At 35.3% G+C, this 14278-nt stretch overlaps 3 protein-coding genes across 3 annotated transcripts; 1 reads left to right on the top strand and 2 right to left on the bottom strand.

Annotated features, from left to right (window-relative positions):
• The first annotated feature begins 1601 nt into the window (after nt 1-1601).
• On the top strand, nt 1602-2230 carry LOC114827291 (pathogenesis-related leaf protein 6-like). Its single transcript, XM_029108937.2, has one exon. It carries the CDS (start codon nt 1613-1615, stop codon nt 2099-2101), a length of 489 nt encoding a protein of 162 aa, XP_028964770.1. The 5' UTR covers nt 1602-1612; the 3' UTR covers nt 2102-2230.
• An 889-nt stretch (nt 2231-3119) lies between these two features.
• LOC103427657 (uncharacterized) lies at nt 3120-5636 on the bottom strand. The gene is made up of 5 exons (XM_008365725.4): nt 5323-5636; nt 5142-5234; nt 4004-4074; nt 3841-3903; nt 3120-3694 (listed from the first exon to the last, which is right to left on the bottom strand). Exons 1-5 carry the CDS (start codon nt 5384-5386, stop codon nt 3323-3325), a joined length of 663 nt encoding a protein of 220 aa, XP_008363947.2. The 5' UTR covers nt 5387-5636; the 3' UTR covers nt 3120-3322.
• Nucleotides 5637-6491: 855 nt separating this feature from the next.
• On the bottom strand, nt 6492-7953 carry LOC114827611 (probable xyloglucan endotransglucosylase/hydrolase protein 10). The gene is made up of 4 exons (XM_029109708.2): nt 7642-7953; nt 7459-7559; nt 7144-7337; nt 6492-7027 (listed from the first exon to the last, which is right to left on the bottom strand). The coding sequence occupies exons 1-4, from the start codon at nt 7829-7831 to the stop codon at nt 6625-6627; spliced, it is 888 nt and encodes a 295-aa protein (XP_028965541.1). The 5' UTR covers nt 7832-7953; the 3' UTR covers nt 6492-6624.
• Between the last annotated feature and the right edge of the window lie 6325 nt (nt 7954-14278).

Genomic DNA, 14278 nt, shown 5'->3' with positions numbered 1-14278 from the left:
TGCACTTCCACCGCTTTATCTTTAGTAGCTCCAATCTCTGCAACTTCATCCTCAACTGCTCTATCTACAACATCTGAGAAATCAAACTCGAGTAGTTTCCTTCTTCTAGGCAACCAGCACTGGTGCGACAGCAACAAAATGAGTAAGCATTGATGTCTCTTAAGCAGCAAATTTCACTTTCCCAAGTGACGAACTTTCCTCCCCACTTCTCATAGTACTGAGCCTTTCAGAAGTCAATCTAGACTTAGTCACAGGACGACGCTTCATTTTATCTCCGAGCCCGGACGCTGAGGGCAGCACAACACCACGTACTTCCAATGTAACTATATCACATCATAATTAGATAATGTCAACTTATAACTAATTCTTAATTACAAGTTCGGCTCACCTAATTAATTAAGTTCCCTAGTGAAAGAAAGTCCTAAAAAGGCAAAGACATACCATGTCAATAAGGAGAAATTCTTACGTGAGGCTTCCTCGTAAGAAGGGATGGGTTATAGTTTTAGTGGCCGGATAATCGCGGTTATTTACCCATAAATGTGTAAGCCCTTACCTGTATAATCGTTTACCCTTAGGTAATTGTATAAACGAGTATACTCATACCCATAACCGTTTATAAACAGGTAATGGTAACCATAATCACATACCCATTTAATTATAACCGCATACCCGTTTATCTTTTTTTCTGTAAGTTGAAAATCATTTCCCATTCAGAATCACTTTCTTTTTTCTTTTCTTTTTCTGTTGCAAAAAATCAATTCCTTAATATGTCGTATTTCTTGAATCATTTGTTTGCAAGTCATCTGCTCGGGAATTCACAATAAAAATGCACCGACATTATCAAACCTAAGCAAACAATAATCATCCGTGTGTGGCAGAGATCATGGTTACAAAAAATCAAAATTATGCAAATTTATGGAGAATGAGTTACATATCAAACGAGTTCAACTGTCATCGTGGTGCCTAATACAATGTTATGTGTAAGTTTTTTGATGTTCACACGATATTGTATTGTTGGACTAAGATCAAAACACCACGCAGCGGATGAATTTGTTCCATGCAAATTGCTTTTTCAACTTATGGCTGGTTAGCCAAATTAAGATTATAATATTAAATATGATGCCCTTGTAGCACTGACTAATGATCAATGAAAAGATTTATGTGAAATCAATCTCGAAAAAACAATTTACAATACTAATAAGATGCTCAAGACATTTGAAGAATAAAAAGAATTAAGAAACCTACACAGCGATACAATGTATTTGAGTTTTATGAAAATTAAACTTGAAGTAACACATCAATTCTTTCTATTTTTTATATCAACTTACTTTACTTCTTTTAGAAAAAGAAACATGTAACTTGTACTGATCATTGCACCACTTGCTAATTTTTACCATAATAAAGCTAATACAAGACCAAGGGGGACCTTTTTTTGCCAATTGGTTGCTTAAAATTGCCATATTATATTTCAATTTCCCAACATATTGCTCATAAAAAAATTTCACGCAATTAGATTTTTTTTCCTATAAAAATCCTAATAAGATGTCACACATTCACACAATTAATCCTTATAAGTTCTCAATTATTTGTAGCAGAAAATAAAAAATCAACAATGGCGTTGTGGGTTGCAGTTCTTTGTATCGTGGTCATGGCACTAAGTCAAGTTCATCCCTCTCATGCTCAAAACTCACAGCAAGACTTCCTCAACGCACACAACGCGGCGCGAGCGCAAGTCAACGTGCCGGATATCGTGTGGGACAACGCCGTAGCGGCGTATGCTCAAAACTACGCCAACTCGAGAATTGGTGACTGCAATTTGGTGCATTCGAATTCCAATGGGACTTACGGCGAGAACTTGGCTAAAGGGAGTGGCTCGTTCACGGGCGTGGCGGCTGTGAACTTGTGGGTGGCGGAGAAGCCTAACTACGATTACAACTCTAATTCTTGTGTTGGTGGGCAGCAATGCTTGCATTACACGCAAGTGATTTGGAAGAACTCGGTTAAGTTGGGGTGTGCTAGGGTTCAGTGTACCAATGGGTGGTGGTTTGTGACTTGCAACTATTCCCCACCTGGAAACTACGTTGGGCAACGTCCTTATTGATTAAGGAAAGCTTAATCCAAATTATGGCATGCATGGCTGCCAATTAATTGGTAATTTTAACTAATTATGATCAAACCATAAAAATAATGAGGATTGATCCCTTGAAGCTTTTGATGAAATAAAATAAGAGACGGTGGACTCTTTGCTTTTGGTCACCAAGGGTATTTATGTAAATTTGTTTCGTTTCCTAGCATGTCTAGTGCCTTGATATTGTTCATATAGATCATGCTTGCTCTTGTAGTTAAGCAATATTTCTGACTAATATTGCGGGGTTCCACTACAGTGATTTTACACTAGCTTTCTTCTATAATTACAATTTTTTTTTTTACAAACAATATTATCTACAACAATGAGGAGGGGGGTGAGCTTGGCCTTACAATGGACTAGCAATAATGTTGTTCAAATTTGCATTTTTGGCAATAATCGAACCTATGACTTCTCACGTACAAATGAAAATGAATACTACTAGACCGTAGTATTAAATAACTTCTATAATTACAACTCAAATCCCTTTGTTTGTGGAGAGAGGGATAGGGAAGGAAAATTTTTGTGAGGTCGAAGATGGGATGACAAATCTGACTCAGGTTGAATGTATTGTCATCTCTAGAAATCTCTATGTAACGGCCTTTGTACCTTGAATTTTAAGTTTAGTTGTTGCTCTAAGCCTCGGAAATCATTATTTTGATAATCCTCTTTCTTGTTCAAGTAGCCTTATTCAGAAGATCCGCTTGGGATGTACAGGCCTAAATTTATTATTATTTACTTTGTTTGGGTTATAAGCCCCGTTTTCAACCAAAAAATAAAATGCATACACCACACAATGTTGCCAAAGCATTTTCTTCTACAATTTCATTCGATGTTGGAAGAATTGCAATGCATGGATTTACCTCGAACCGTATATGATACTTAGTCTTTGTGGCTTTTTCTATTTTTTGTTCTAGTGGTAAAATAACTTCTCAAACCCGATAGATTTGCAGTAGAATTACCTTTCACCACAATACATGTAATTAGTCAAGAATTTCATAAAATTCATCCACAAACATCGTATTTAGAAGGATTCGGGTGAAATTACATACGAAATACACACAAACGATATAACATAAATGTTAACTCTTCATACTACTCATCATCTCTTCCAGACTCTCCCAGAATCATTCATCATATGCCCTTCTCACTATGTGGAAACATTAACTCTATATATAACTAGATCTTACACGACTTTCATGAGAGCTCAACAATTCTTGGTCGTTTTTTGGACCGATTGTTACCAACATCTTCACTCAAAGCATTATCTTGATCAGGCTCGCGTGTTTTGAGTTTCGCATGAAAGCATGTTTCCTTATCATCTTTATCACTTGTATCATCTTTGATATCATCACTATCTTCATCGAAACTATCTTCGCTGCTACTGTCGTCGGAACTATCTTCGTCATCACCATCCTTGCTGCTACTGTCATCATCACTGCTATCCTCTGATTCCTCTCCGCTACTGTTGACGGCTAATGGTATAACAGGCTGACAACCAGAAATTGCAGATTCAGCAGCAGTCACAGCCTCAGGAGTTTGAAGATCAGCAACGCCCAGCATCAACTCCTGTCAATTCAGATCCACCCACAAATCAATTATTAAAGGCATCAACAATCTGTGAGCGTGCATGTGTGTATGTGTGTGCATCCGAGAGAGAGAGAGAGAGGGAGAGGGAGAGAGAGAGAGAGAGAGAGAGAGAGAGAGAGAGAGACCATATTAATGACTTCAGATTCATTGCCCGTGAGCACTTCAATATCATAGTTTTCTGGATTATCCTACGTGTCAGTAAATGAGCAAACACAGTTATGTGTTGAAACAGATGTTAGAATTGTGGGATAAACAATCTAGATTTGGTTGCAAGATCAATGTGCCAACCTTTGCATCCCGGTATAGTCGTTCGTTAGCTTCTGATATGACTCCCAAAAAGTCCCTTACTTGTCCCAAAACTGCGGCCAAGTAAGCAAGTAATATGAACAATATTTTGCATGGTACTTCCAACAAAACAACACTAGAAATAAAACAGAATCAGAGAATCTCAAATGCATGATAAATTGAAAACTACTGTTTGAGCAAACAAAAAGGGGCATAGGCTACAAATTTGATGCTACAACATTCTCTAATCTATTTCAAATTTGTCACATTTTCCGATCATCAATGAAGTTTTCATTTGCCTAAAACAAATAAAGCTTGGGGCGTAGGCTAAACCATCCTTACAACCTCCCCATGACATTATATACACAATCATCAGCTAATGTATAAAGCATCACATCTAACACTAAAAATTTGTGAAAATTCAGCTAGAACTATGCAAGTAATGCAAGTTCTCACTACTGAAAAGGAAAAATATGAATAGGGAAACAGTGTATGAGCAACAATATTCCGTGGTAAAGCAATTAACTGACTGTAGTGGATCGACATGAACAGAGATTCAAGCCAATCACAAGCAGACAATGAAGAACTTCCTACCCTCTATCTCAAGCAAGATGCTTACCAATAAACCAAAAGAGGAAGAAAACAATAACACCAGGAGCAAAGAAAAAGTAAACAGCACATAAAATAATCCTATCTCGTCAAATTAAACGATGAAATTTCAGCGCAGGAATATGAAGAATGAGACAAATCCAATAACAGGGGACTTTGAGTCACACCCTTCAAAGTTATAATTCAAACCACTACAACTTAGTAACTTAGGAAGTTCAAAAACAAAATATAAAATATAGGAAACAAGAAGCACAGGCACTATGCTGGGATCGAGACCCCGTATAAAAGAAATTAAGCATCCATCACCAAAATTATAGATCCATTTGAGAATTAAACATTATTTAGTTGGCCAAGTAGAAACCAACATAGAAAATTACTGGCCGGAAAATAAAATCTTTCACATATGTGCGCATCACATCAAATGGATCTCATATTTAATCTCTTACCAAGAACCCATAATTCAAATTCCTTTAAATTGAAGTTTTCACAATTGAAAGAAAAACCCAAAATTTAAATGGGGAGAATCGAGTACCTTGGCTTTTGGGAAGAGGAAGAGCAGGGATGAGTTTCCCTTCGGGTTGAGCTTTCTTCGTTGAGGCATTTTTACAAACAAGTAGCGTGCTTTCTGCAAGAAATATACAGAAAGTAAGCTACATGAATTTGCATAGAGAGAGAGGAGAGAGAGAGAGAGAGAGAGAGAGATAGAGAGAGACCTAAGGGTGAAGTTGAAGCCTTTTTGTGCTCCAATTGCAGAAGGTCTTTGCTTGTATTTCCCATCTTCCTCTTTCTCTCAACTGTACTCGACCAAAGGGTTTAGGGTTTTGGACTAAACGGCAGCAATTTTCTAGTGTTTTTTTTTCGTTGATTCTAATTTTGTTTCATTAGAATTTCAGATCGTGTAATGGGCTTGATCAATCAGAATTAATTGGCCCTTCAGTTCATTTAATCACTATGGCCCTTCTTTGATGGTCGAATATGGGCCCTTCATTGGGCCGTTTGGCAACTTTTCGTGTTTTTATCGTTACTCTTGTCGGGCAAAAATATTTCAAGCACAAACCCGACTTATAAGGGAGGTTGAAATACTTCTTTGAGTTTTTCCAGCCCCCGGAAGAGGCGGATAACCATGACTTGCCACCAATTGTCCCTTTAAAATAAAAAAATAAAAACAAAAAACCAAAACCCGACCCATAAACTTATCGTGTTCAAATATATAAAATCAAATCCGTTCGGTATATTTCAATTGTATTAAATTTTAAATATATTGTATTACGCAACAAATATGAACATGTGTACTATAGTGTTAAACGTGTTTCTTGAACAAACAATAATCCGACCCATTAAGAAGAAATGTGTTCATATCACGTCGCCGTTACATAACGACTTTATAAGGCTCGACTCAAACCCTTTGTTTTCGTGCAAAATTGTGGTGTATTATCGTCATGTCTTGGTAGAAACATCCTTTGCTTGTTATGCACAATACCGGATTGCAATGATCATTAATGATAATTCAAATCATCACTTAGAGAGAACAAAATCTCATTCGCAGCCCAATGATGAATTGGTTTAGTAGCATCTAGCTTCACTTTGTTGAATCTTGATTTCAAATCTTATGAACAACAATTGTTGATTAATGATGTATAATAAAAGGAAAACTAATGAAAAAAAAAAAACTTTAGTTTTATTGAAAAATGACAAATAAAAGTATAGTGAGTAGCATGTGGCTTTTCTTTAAAAATGAATACTACCAAGAATGTTTCGTTAAAACTCCCATAAGAATATACTTGATCGAATCACTAATTCTTCCAAATATAACAAAAGTGAAGAAACATTTTGGCATCTTGCAAAGGAAATCCAAAAGAAAAGGTTACTTTACTTCCAAGTCTCATCCCAAAAAAACCTCTATGTAATTTCTATCTCACAAATAAATCAGCTACAAGATAAACAGAGAGAAAAAAAATACAGGAAAACAAATAATAAAAGAGAAATTAATATTTTTGGTATTTTTTTTTTTTATATCAGTATTTAGGTAGAGAACACTCCTTTGGAAGGTTGCCTTGGAACCTCTCCTTATCTTCGCAATAGTCATAAATCATGTGGTACTTCCTAACCCACTTGAACAACCTTCTCTGTGCATTTGATAGGGTACTAAACCTCTCCTCGTTCCACCAGTTTGTAGGGCTCTCTGCCCTACAAAATCTAGCATTTCCCTTCCAAACACAGGCATCAATCGTGTGGTTTCTGAATGAAGCTATGAAGGGGCCTTTCGACCAATCGATTTTGTCGCGCCCGCCTCCTGTTGCCCAGCTGTCGCCGTTCCATAGGCTGGCTTTGATGCTCATTGGCTGCCACCTTGGAAATGCTACACCCTTGTCTGCATGGTTTCTGTATACTCTAATTGGAACCCAATCCACCATAAATCTATAGGCAGCAAAAGTACACCAAATTTGTCCCATAAATTTATTGTGTATACTTAACTTAAATATGTAAAAGAAAGATTAAAATGTAGTACTGATCAGATTTGATAGATGGCTTACACAATTTGGTGAAGGTTCCATAATATGGAATAGGTATGGAAGTCCTTTGTTGGATCAAACCATAGATTGATCCTCTCTTCACGGTCATCCAACCCGTCAGCGAAAATGTTTGTTTGAAGGATATATGGTTTGCCTTCAACATTGCCAAGGAACTCATAGTCTACCTCATCACGGTTAGGTTGATCAGATGTTAACTGCATTGATTAATTTCCAGTTGATCATATACAATCCATTAATACTCAGTCATTAGCAAAAATGCGGAAGAAGAAGAAGAAGGAGAAGAAGAAGAGGGAAATGGTTGTTCTTTTTGCTTACATAATAAGCCACAACTGTGCCTGCTGAATGGCCTGGTACTAGTTTAATCTGCATGTCAATTTGTCCAAATAAAAACATCTGGTTTGAAGCAAAACCAGCACCTAGGGGAAACGAAAAACAACATCATCAGAATTCGGAAATGCTACGACTAATTAAAAGAGTTTATGAATTTTGATCATGTACCGGATTCTTGGTCGAGCTTCAAACTCATTGTCTTGCCATCAGCTGAAGTGTTTACATGGCCAGGAGACCATGTGACAAAGAAATCTTTGTTGAAGTCACCTGTTGAAACAACGGAGGCATCTACGGTTCGAGTCGATATCAAAGTAAGAAAAAGCCCAATAAAGATGATAATCCTGTTATTCTCAGTCATGGTTTTGATTCAGGTTTCTCGGAAGAAAATGATAGCAAGATGTTTGAAGAAGCTATATATATAGGTATTGATTGCATGGAAGGGGAGGCAGAAAATGGGAACAAAGAACATTGAATCGTAAAAAGACGACAGAAAATGTGTGATAGAAGGAAGGTTTTGTTTAAGCAGGAATATCTTTAGGGGGAAGCAAAGAAATGTTTTGGTTGTTAGCATCTTATGAAATATAATTATGGGTGTTTTGTGGTTCCTATTAGGATGTCATTAAAACTTTGATCATTGCAAACTTGAGTTAGTTAAGTTGACTATAACAGCGTGCTCCTCCTTTTGCACTCAAGTTTGAATCTCCGCCTCTCAGAATTTAGATTAGATTAATTCAAATAACGTCGAATGAAAAAATTATAAAATCTGGACACATTGCATTTTTTTCATTTGACAGAAACAATTGAGCAAGTTAAGCTCAATAATAACTTTAACTAGCATAGTGCATGCCCCTAGGCTTTCTAAATAAGAGCTTAGTTATCTGTTAGGTTAGCAGAAAGTTGAAGAAAGAGAAAAATTGACTGTTTTGTTTTCATTTTGGCTTTCTAGGATAACTTGGTTACTCAAGCATCCCTTCTATACTCCATGAGGTCTTTAAGGTTATTCCTTCCCTCCCCTTGTAGGGTTGTGCATGAGTTGGATTTCCTTTTTGACCCAATTTTTGAACAGCCAGCAGATCCCCCAAGTCATCCATATATTGCACAAATTTCATTAGTATAATCCAACTTATCAACATAGTTATAAACTTCGAATATATTGTTGAGAACTAATTCTTCAGATTAATAACATGTTATGTCGGAAGAAGTCTCAAATTTGAATTTCCTATACTTTTAAATAAAATATATAAAAAAATTCAAATAAAATTGTTCTATTGTTTGTGTAAAAGAACAAAGACATATGGGACAACGATCTTTGACAAGAATAAGAGGTTTTTCAATGTGCTGGAAACTCATAGTGATACACTACATGTAATTATACAATTAGAGGGACACTTGAAAAAATAGAAAGAAAAAAAAAACTTTCCACCAATTATATGATAACATGTGGCGTATCGCCCCGTATCCGGGCACATTGAAAAATCTCTCAACAAGAAGAACATTCTTTAATCATTATTATTAGTCTCGGTTTTGCAGTAAGCCAGAAACCCCCAAAAGATACAAGGAAATTCTGATTAATTTTAAAGTTGACAGTAGCGTTAATCCAACTCCAAATGATTACTGTTGAACTAACTAAATTATTAATTATTAATCTACCACATAACTTACCAATTACTGCTATGGCTTTTTACACAAAAATCATTACTATCGTTGCTAACACTCCAAATTTCATTCTTCAGTTTTATCCTCATCCGTACACACATTTCCTACAAAACATTCATGTTAATATATCCAACTTATGTATGTCTTCAAACATCACAATATCGTGCCCTGTACGTTTGGTGTTAATTTGCAAGTGCACATGATAGTCGTAGTATAGCATTTCGCAAGTCCAAATATTGTTCCTGGAAGGATTCTAATTCAATCTCCAATTTGATAAACTAAACCAAATCTAATTATATTAAAGATACAAAAACATGAAAATATAAACATAAACAATGAACTAGACTCAACCATGGAAGAAAATGCCAATAATATCGGCGAAATATCGCCGATATTATCGGTTTTTCGGGGAATGGATATTTTAATTGGTATCCGAATGGTTTTCGTCCAAATATCGCGATATTTTTTTGAACGGTGCAATCGGACTCCGAGCCAAACGTCGGAGAAGAACGCCGGAGATGGTGTGCCTATTTCCGAGCCGATTTCGTCCCAAAAACCTTGCAAAAACACGATTTTTAACTTCAATTTCACATATAAACTTCAAATTTCACGCATGCAAGGATAATAAACGATTCAACATATGTGATGTCGGTTTAGGGTTTAGGGTTTCAATGGAATCTCATCTTGTTTTCTTCGAGTCGAAGACGAACTAGATGACTGAGCCAACTCCTTGCTCAGCGGCGCACCGCCACAGACGACTGAGCCAACTCCGACTTCGCCAGAGCCACGATCAACGGCGGCGACACCCATATATCGAGAAGGATTCGAGATTGTCGGACTGAGGAGCAGAAGGCCGTGGTGTGTGTGTAGGGGAAGGGAGAAGAGAGATCGAGAGATCTGTGTGTGTGGGGGGGGGGGGAGAAGGGAGAAGAGAGATCGGAGAATGGAGAAGAGAGATCGAGAGATATCTGTGTGTGTGTGTGTGTTTGGGAGAAGGGAGAAGAGAGATCGGAGATCTGTGTGTGTGTGTGTGTGTGGGAGAAGGGAGAAGAAAGATCGAGAAGGATCGAGAGAGAGAGAGAGACTGAGGTCGTGGTCTGTGTGTGTGATGTTTGTGTGCGTGCGTTGTGTGCGTGTGTGGTTGCATGCGTTGTGTCATTTGTGTGTGTGTGTGTGGGTTCCTCCTGTCAGGAGGACACATGACTCACTCAGTATTCCCGACAAGTTTTACAATTATTTTGACAATTTGACACATGACTCACTCAGTATTCCCGACAAGTTTTACAATTATTTTGACAATTTCAGACCACTTTTACAATTATAATTTGTATTCTTTTCAGACCATGGATGGTGGTTTCATTCAAAACCGTGTGCCGATATTGTTTTAAAAGGTGGAGTATCAGAGCCATTGTGATATTCTTTCAAAGCTGCCATTGTGATATTCTTTCAAGAGGTCGAGTATCATAGCCATTCAGAGCCTTTTCGATTATTTTATTTCCCTTGCCCCTTTCAAAGTCATTCCAGATCCATTCCAGAGCTTGAACACAAAGGGTTCCATATTTAAAGTAAATTTACAAACTTATATTTATATTCTTATAATTTATACAACAACAAAAAAATTTGTGTGAACTCATATGTTAATTTTTTTAAGTAATTAATACTTGCATGTTAGTTTTTGTAAGTAATTAAGTAATGTTAACAATTACATGTTAATTTTTTTAAGTAATTAATACTTGCATGTTAGTTTTTGTAAGTAATTAAGTAATGTTAACAATTACATGTTAATTTTTTTAAGTAATTAATACTTGCATGTTAGTTTTTGTAAGTAATTAAGTAATGTTAACAATTACATGTTAATTTTTTTTAAGTAATTAAGTAATGTTGTATAATTATTCCCTAGGATAATTTTAATATGTTTAATGTTATTTATTATTTTATTTCCCTTACCATTTTCAAAGCCATTCCAGATCCATTCCAAAGCTTGAACACAAAGGGTTCCATATTTAAGGTAAGTTTACAAACTTATATTTATATTATTGTAATTTATACAACAACAAATAAATTTGTGTGGACTCGTATGTTAATTTTTTAAGTAATTAATACTTGCATGTTAATTTTTGTAAGTAATTAAGTAATGTTAACAATTACATGTTAATTTTTTTAAGTAATTAAATAATGTTGTATAATTATTCCCTAGGATAATTTTAATATGTTTAATGTTATTTATTATTTTATTTCCCTTACCATTTTCAAAGCCATTCCAGCTCCATTCCAAAGCTTGAACACAAAGGGTTCCATATTTAAGGTAAGTTTACAAACTTATATTTATATTATTATAATTTATACAACAACAAATAAATTTGTGTGGACTCGTATGTTAATTTTTTTAAGTAATTAATACTTGCATGTTAATTTTTGTAAGCAGTTAAGTAATGTTAACAATTACATGTTAATTTTTTTAAGTAATTAAGTAATGTTGTATAATTATTCCCTAGGATAATTTTAATATGTTTAATGTTATTTATTATTTTATTAATATTAGGTTTTATTATCAAATAGGATAATTATTCATTAATATTAGGTTTTTTTATTATCAAATTGGATTATTATTCATTAAATTAGATTATTATCAAATTGGATTATTATTCATTAAATTGGATTATTCATTAAATTGGCTTATTATCAAATTGGACTATTCATTAAATTGGATTATTATTAAATTGGATTATTATCAAATTGGATTATTATTCATCACTATGTTTTATATTAGGATTATTTTTTTATCAAATAGGATTTTTATTCATTAATATTAGGTTTTTTTTATTATGAAATTGGATTATTCATTAAATTGGATTATTATTAAAGTGGATTATTATTAAATTGGATTATTATCAAAAAGGAATATTATTCATCACTATGTTTTATATTAGGATTATTTTCATGAAACATAATTATCATCATTTATAGTAGGATTATTTATATTAGGATTATTATCAAAAAGGAATATTATTCATCATTTATATTAGGATTATTTTTTTATCAAATTGGATTATTATTCATTAATATTAGGTTTTATTATTCCATATTATTTTTTTAATTACTTAAAATTTTACAATCATTTTCTTTACTTCATATAACCGTCATCACTACTATATTTTTTGGCCAAAAAATATTTGTCTAATTTTTATGAAAAATAAATGTAGGTACATTTACGATGTCCAGTGGAGCTACTAAACGTGATCCAGCTTGGGAACATGGATACCCAATAGACGGAAACAAACATGGCACAATTTGCAAATATTGTGGTCCGGTAATGAAGAGTGGCAGAGTGACACGACTTAAGTACCATCTTAGTGAATTAGATCCAGCAAAAAATGTTCAACGATGCGATAATGTCCCCCCAGAAGTGAAGGCATTCATCTGCACATTATTAAAAAATAAAAAACAGCAGAAGGAAAAGATAACACAGGGAATGGAAAATATTCGAGCTGGGCTACAGAGAGAAGTCTATGGCCAAGAGCTTGACAGTGATGATGATGACGATGAGGACGAATGTGATGATGACATGGGACCTGAAGAACGACGCAGTTTGAAACAAGCATTACGTGCCTCCAAACAGTCAGCATGGGAAAGATAACACCTTCATAAAATTCCTAATAGAGCACAAGGTTCCGGGACAAGTGGTGGTGCACAAATGAGATGGGGAGGCAGTCTTAGAGAATCACAACCAACACCACCAATAGCCCCAAGTTTATATAAGTCATCCAAAGCACGTCAAAAGAGTGTTTGGAGTTATTTCACTGGAGGTAATGTGAAGGAGGGAATGGGGCGTCTAATTAGCAAGTTCTTTATCTATGAAAATGTCCCTGCTGCGAAGGCATCATCACATCATTTCAAAAATATGGTAGTGGGATGTCAACAGGCCGGTGTTGGAGTACAACCTCCCACTCCCTATGAGATAAGAAACAAATATTTGGATATGGAGTATAAAGACATTGGCGAGTATGTTAACAAGTTGAGGTCAAAGTGGGAAACTAATGGTTGTACAATCATGTGTGACGGATGGACCGGCCCGACCAGATTGTCTATCATCAACTTCATGGTATACTCCAAAGGAAAGACAATTTTTTTGAAGTCTGTTGATGCTTCAGACCATATAAAGAATTACAAGTATATTTACAAATTATTGAGGGATGTAATCATGGAGGTGGGAGAGCATAATGTTGTCCAAGTCGTGACCGACAACGGTTCTGCATTTGTCAAAGCTGGAAAAAAATTAATGAAGCATTATAATGTGTTTTGGACATCATGTGCAGCACATTGTATTGATCTCATGTTTGAGGCAATGGGGAAGAGAGAGAATGTTGTTACTGTGGTCAAAAGAGCTAGAACGATCACAAATTATATTTACAATCACGGTTGGTTGTTGGCAAATATGCGTGAATTTTGCAAAGGAGAAATTATTCATCCAGCTACCACTCGATTCGCCACCAACTATATTGCATTAGACAGCATACTCAAGAAGAAAGCAGGGTTGAAGCAACTATTCACTAATGACGATTGGGCCAACCACAATTTGAGCCGCTCAAATACAGGTCGTATGGTGGAAAGTATAGTGCTTGATCATGCTTTTTGGACTCAATCAGAACATGTGTGCCAAGTGTTTGAACCTCTTTACAAAGTTTTACGGATCGTTGACACAGAGGTGTATCCTACTATGGGGGCAGTATATGAGTTGATGCGTGTAGTGAAGGATGAATTGGAAAGAAAACATGGTGCAAGGTGGGTCATAAAGATAATTGAAGACCGATGGTATAAAACATTATACCACGATTTGCATGCAGCAGGTATAAATTATGTCATAATTTGCAATTCGTTTCTTTAGTTGCATAAGTATTATTTCTCTTATTAGGGTATGTGTTTCTTTGAACAGCATATTATTTGAATCCCCGATACCAATACAGACCCGGTGTTGGAGATGATGGTAACCTTATACGTGATGTACATAATGTATACTCTAAATTAGACCCTGCATCACCAGCAGTTGGCCAATTTGGAAATGAGGTAGACAATTACTTAAATTATAATAATTACTTTGTTGGATTAAACTAACACGATTTATTGAATTCAGCTAACATGGTTTAAAGAT

Source organism: Malus domestica, chromosome 10 (assembly GCF_042453785.1).
Source record: "Malus domestica chromosome 10, GDT2T_hap1".
Taxonomy (NCBI): Eukaryota; Viridiplantae; Streptophyta; class Magnoliopsida; order Rosales; family Rosaceae; genus Malus; species Malus domestica.
Note: the sequence above shows the minus strand (reverse complement) of the source record. Positions and strands in the feature narration are given on the sequence as shown.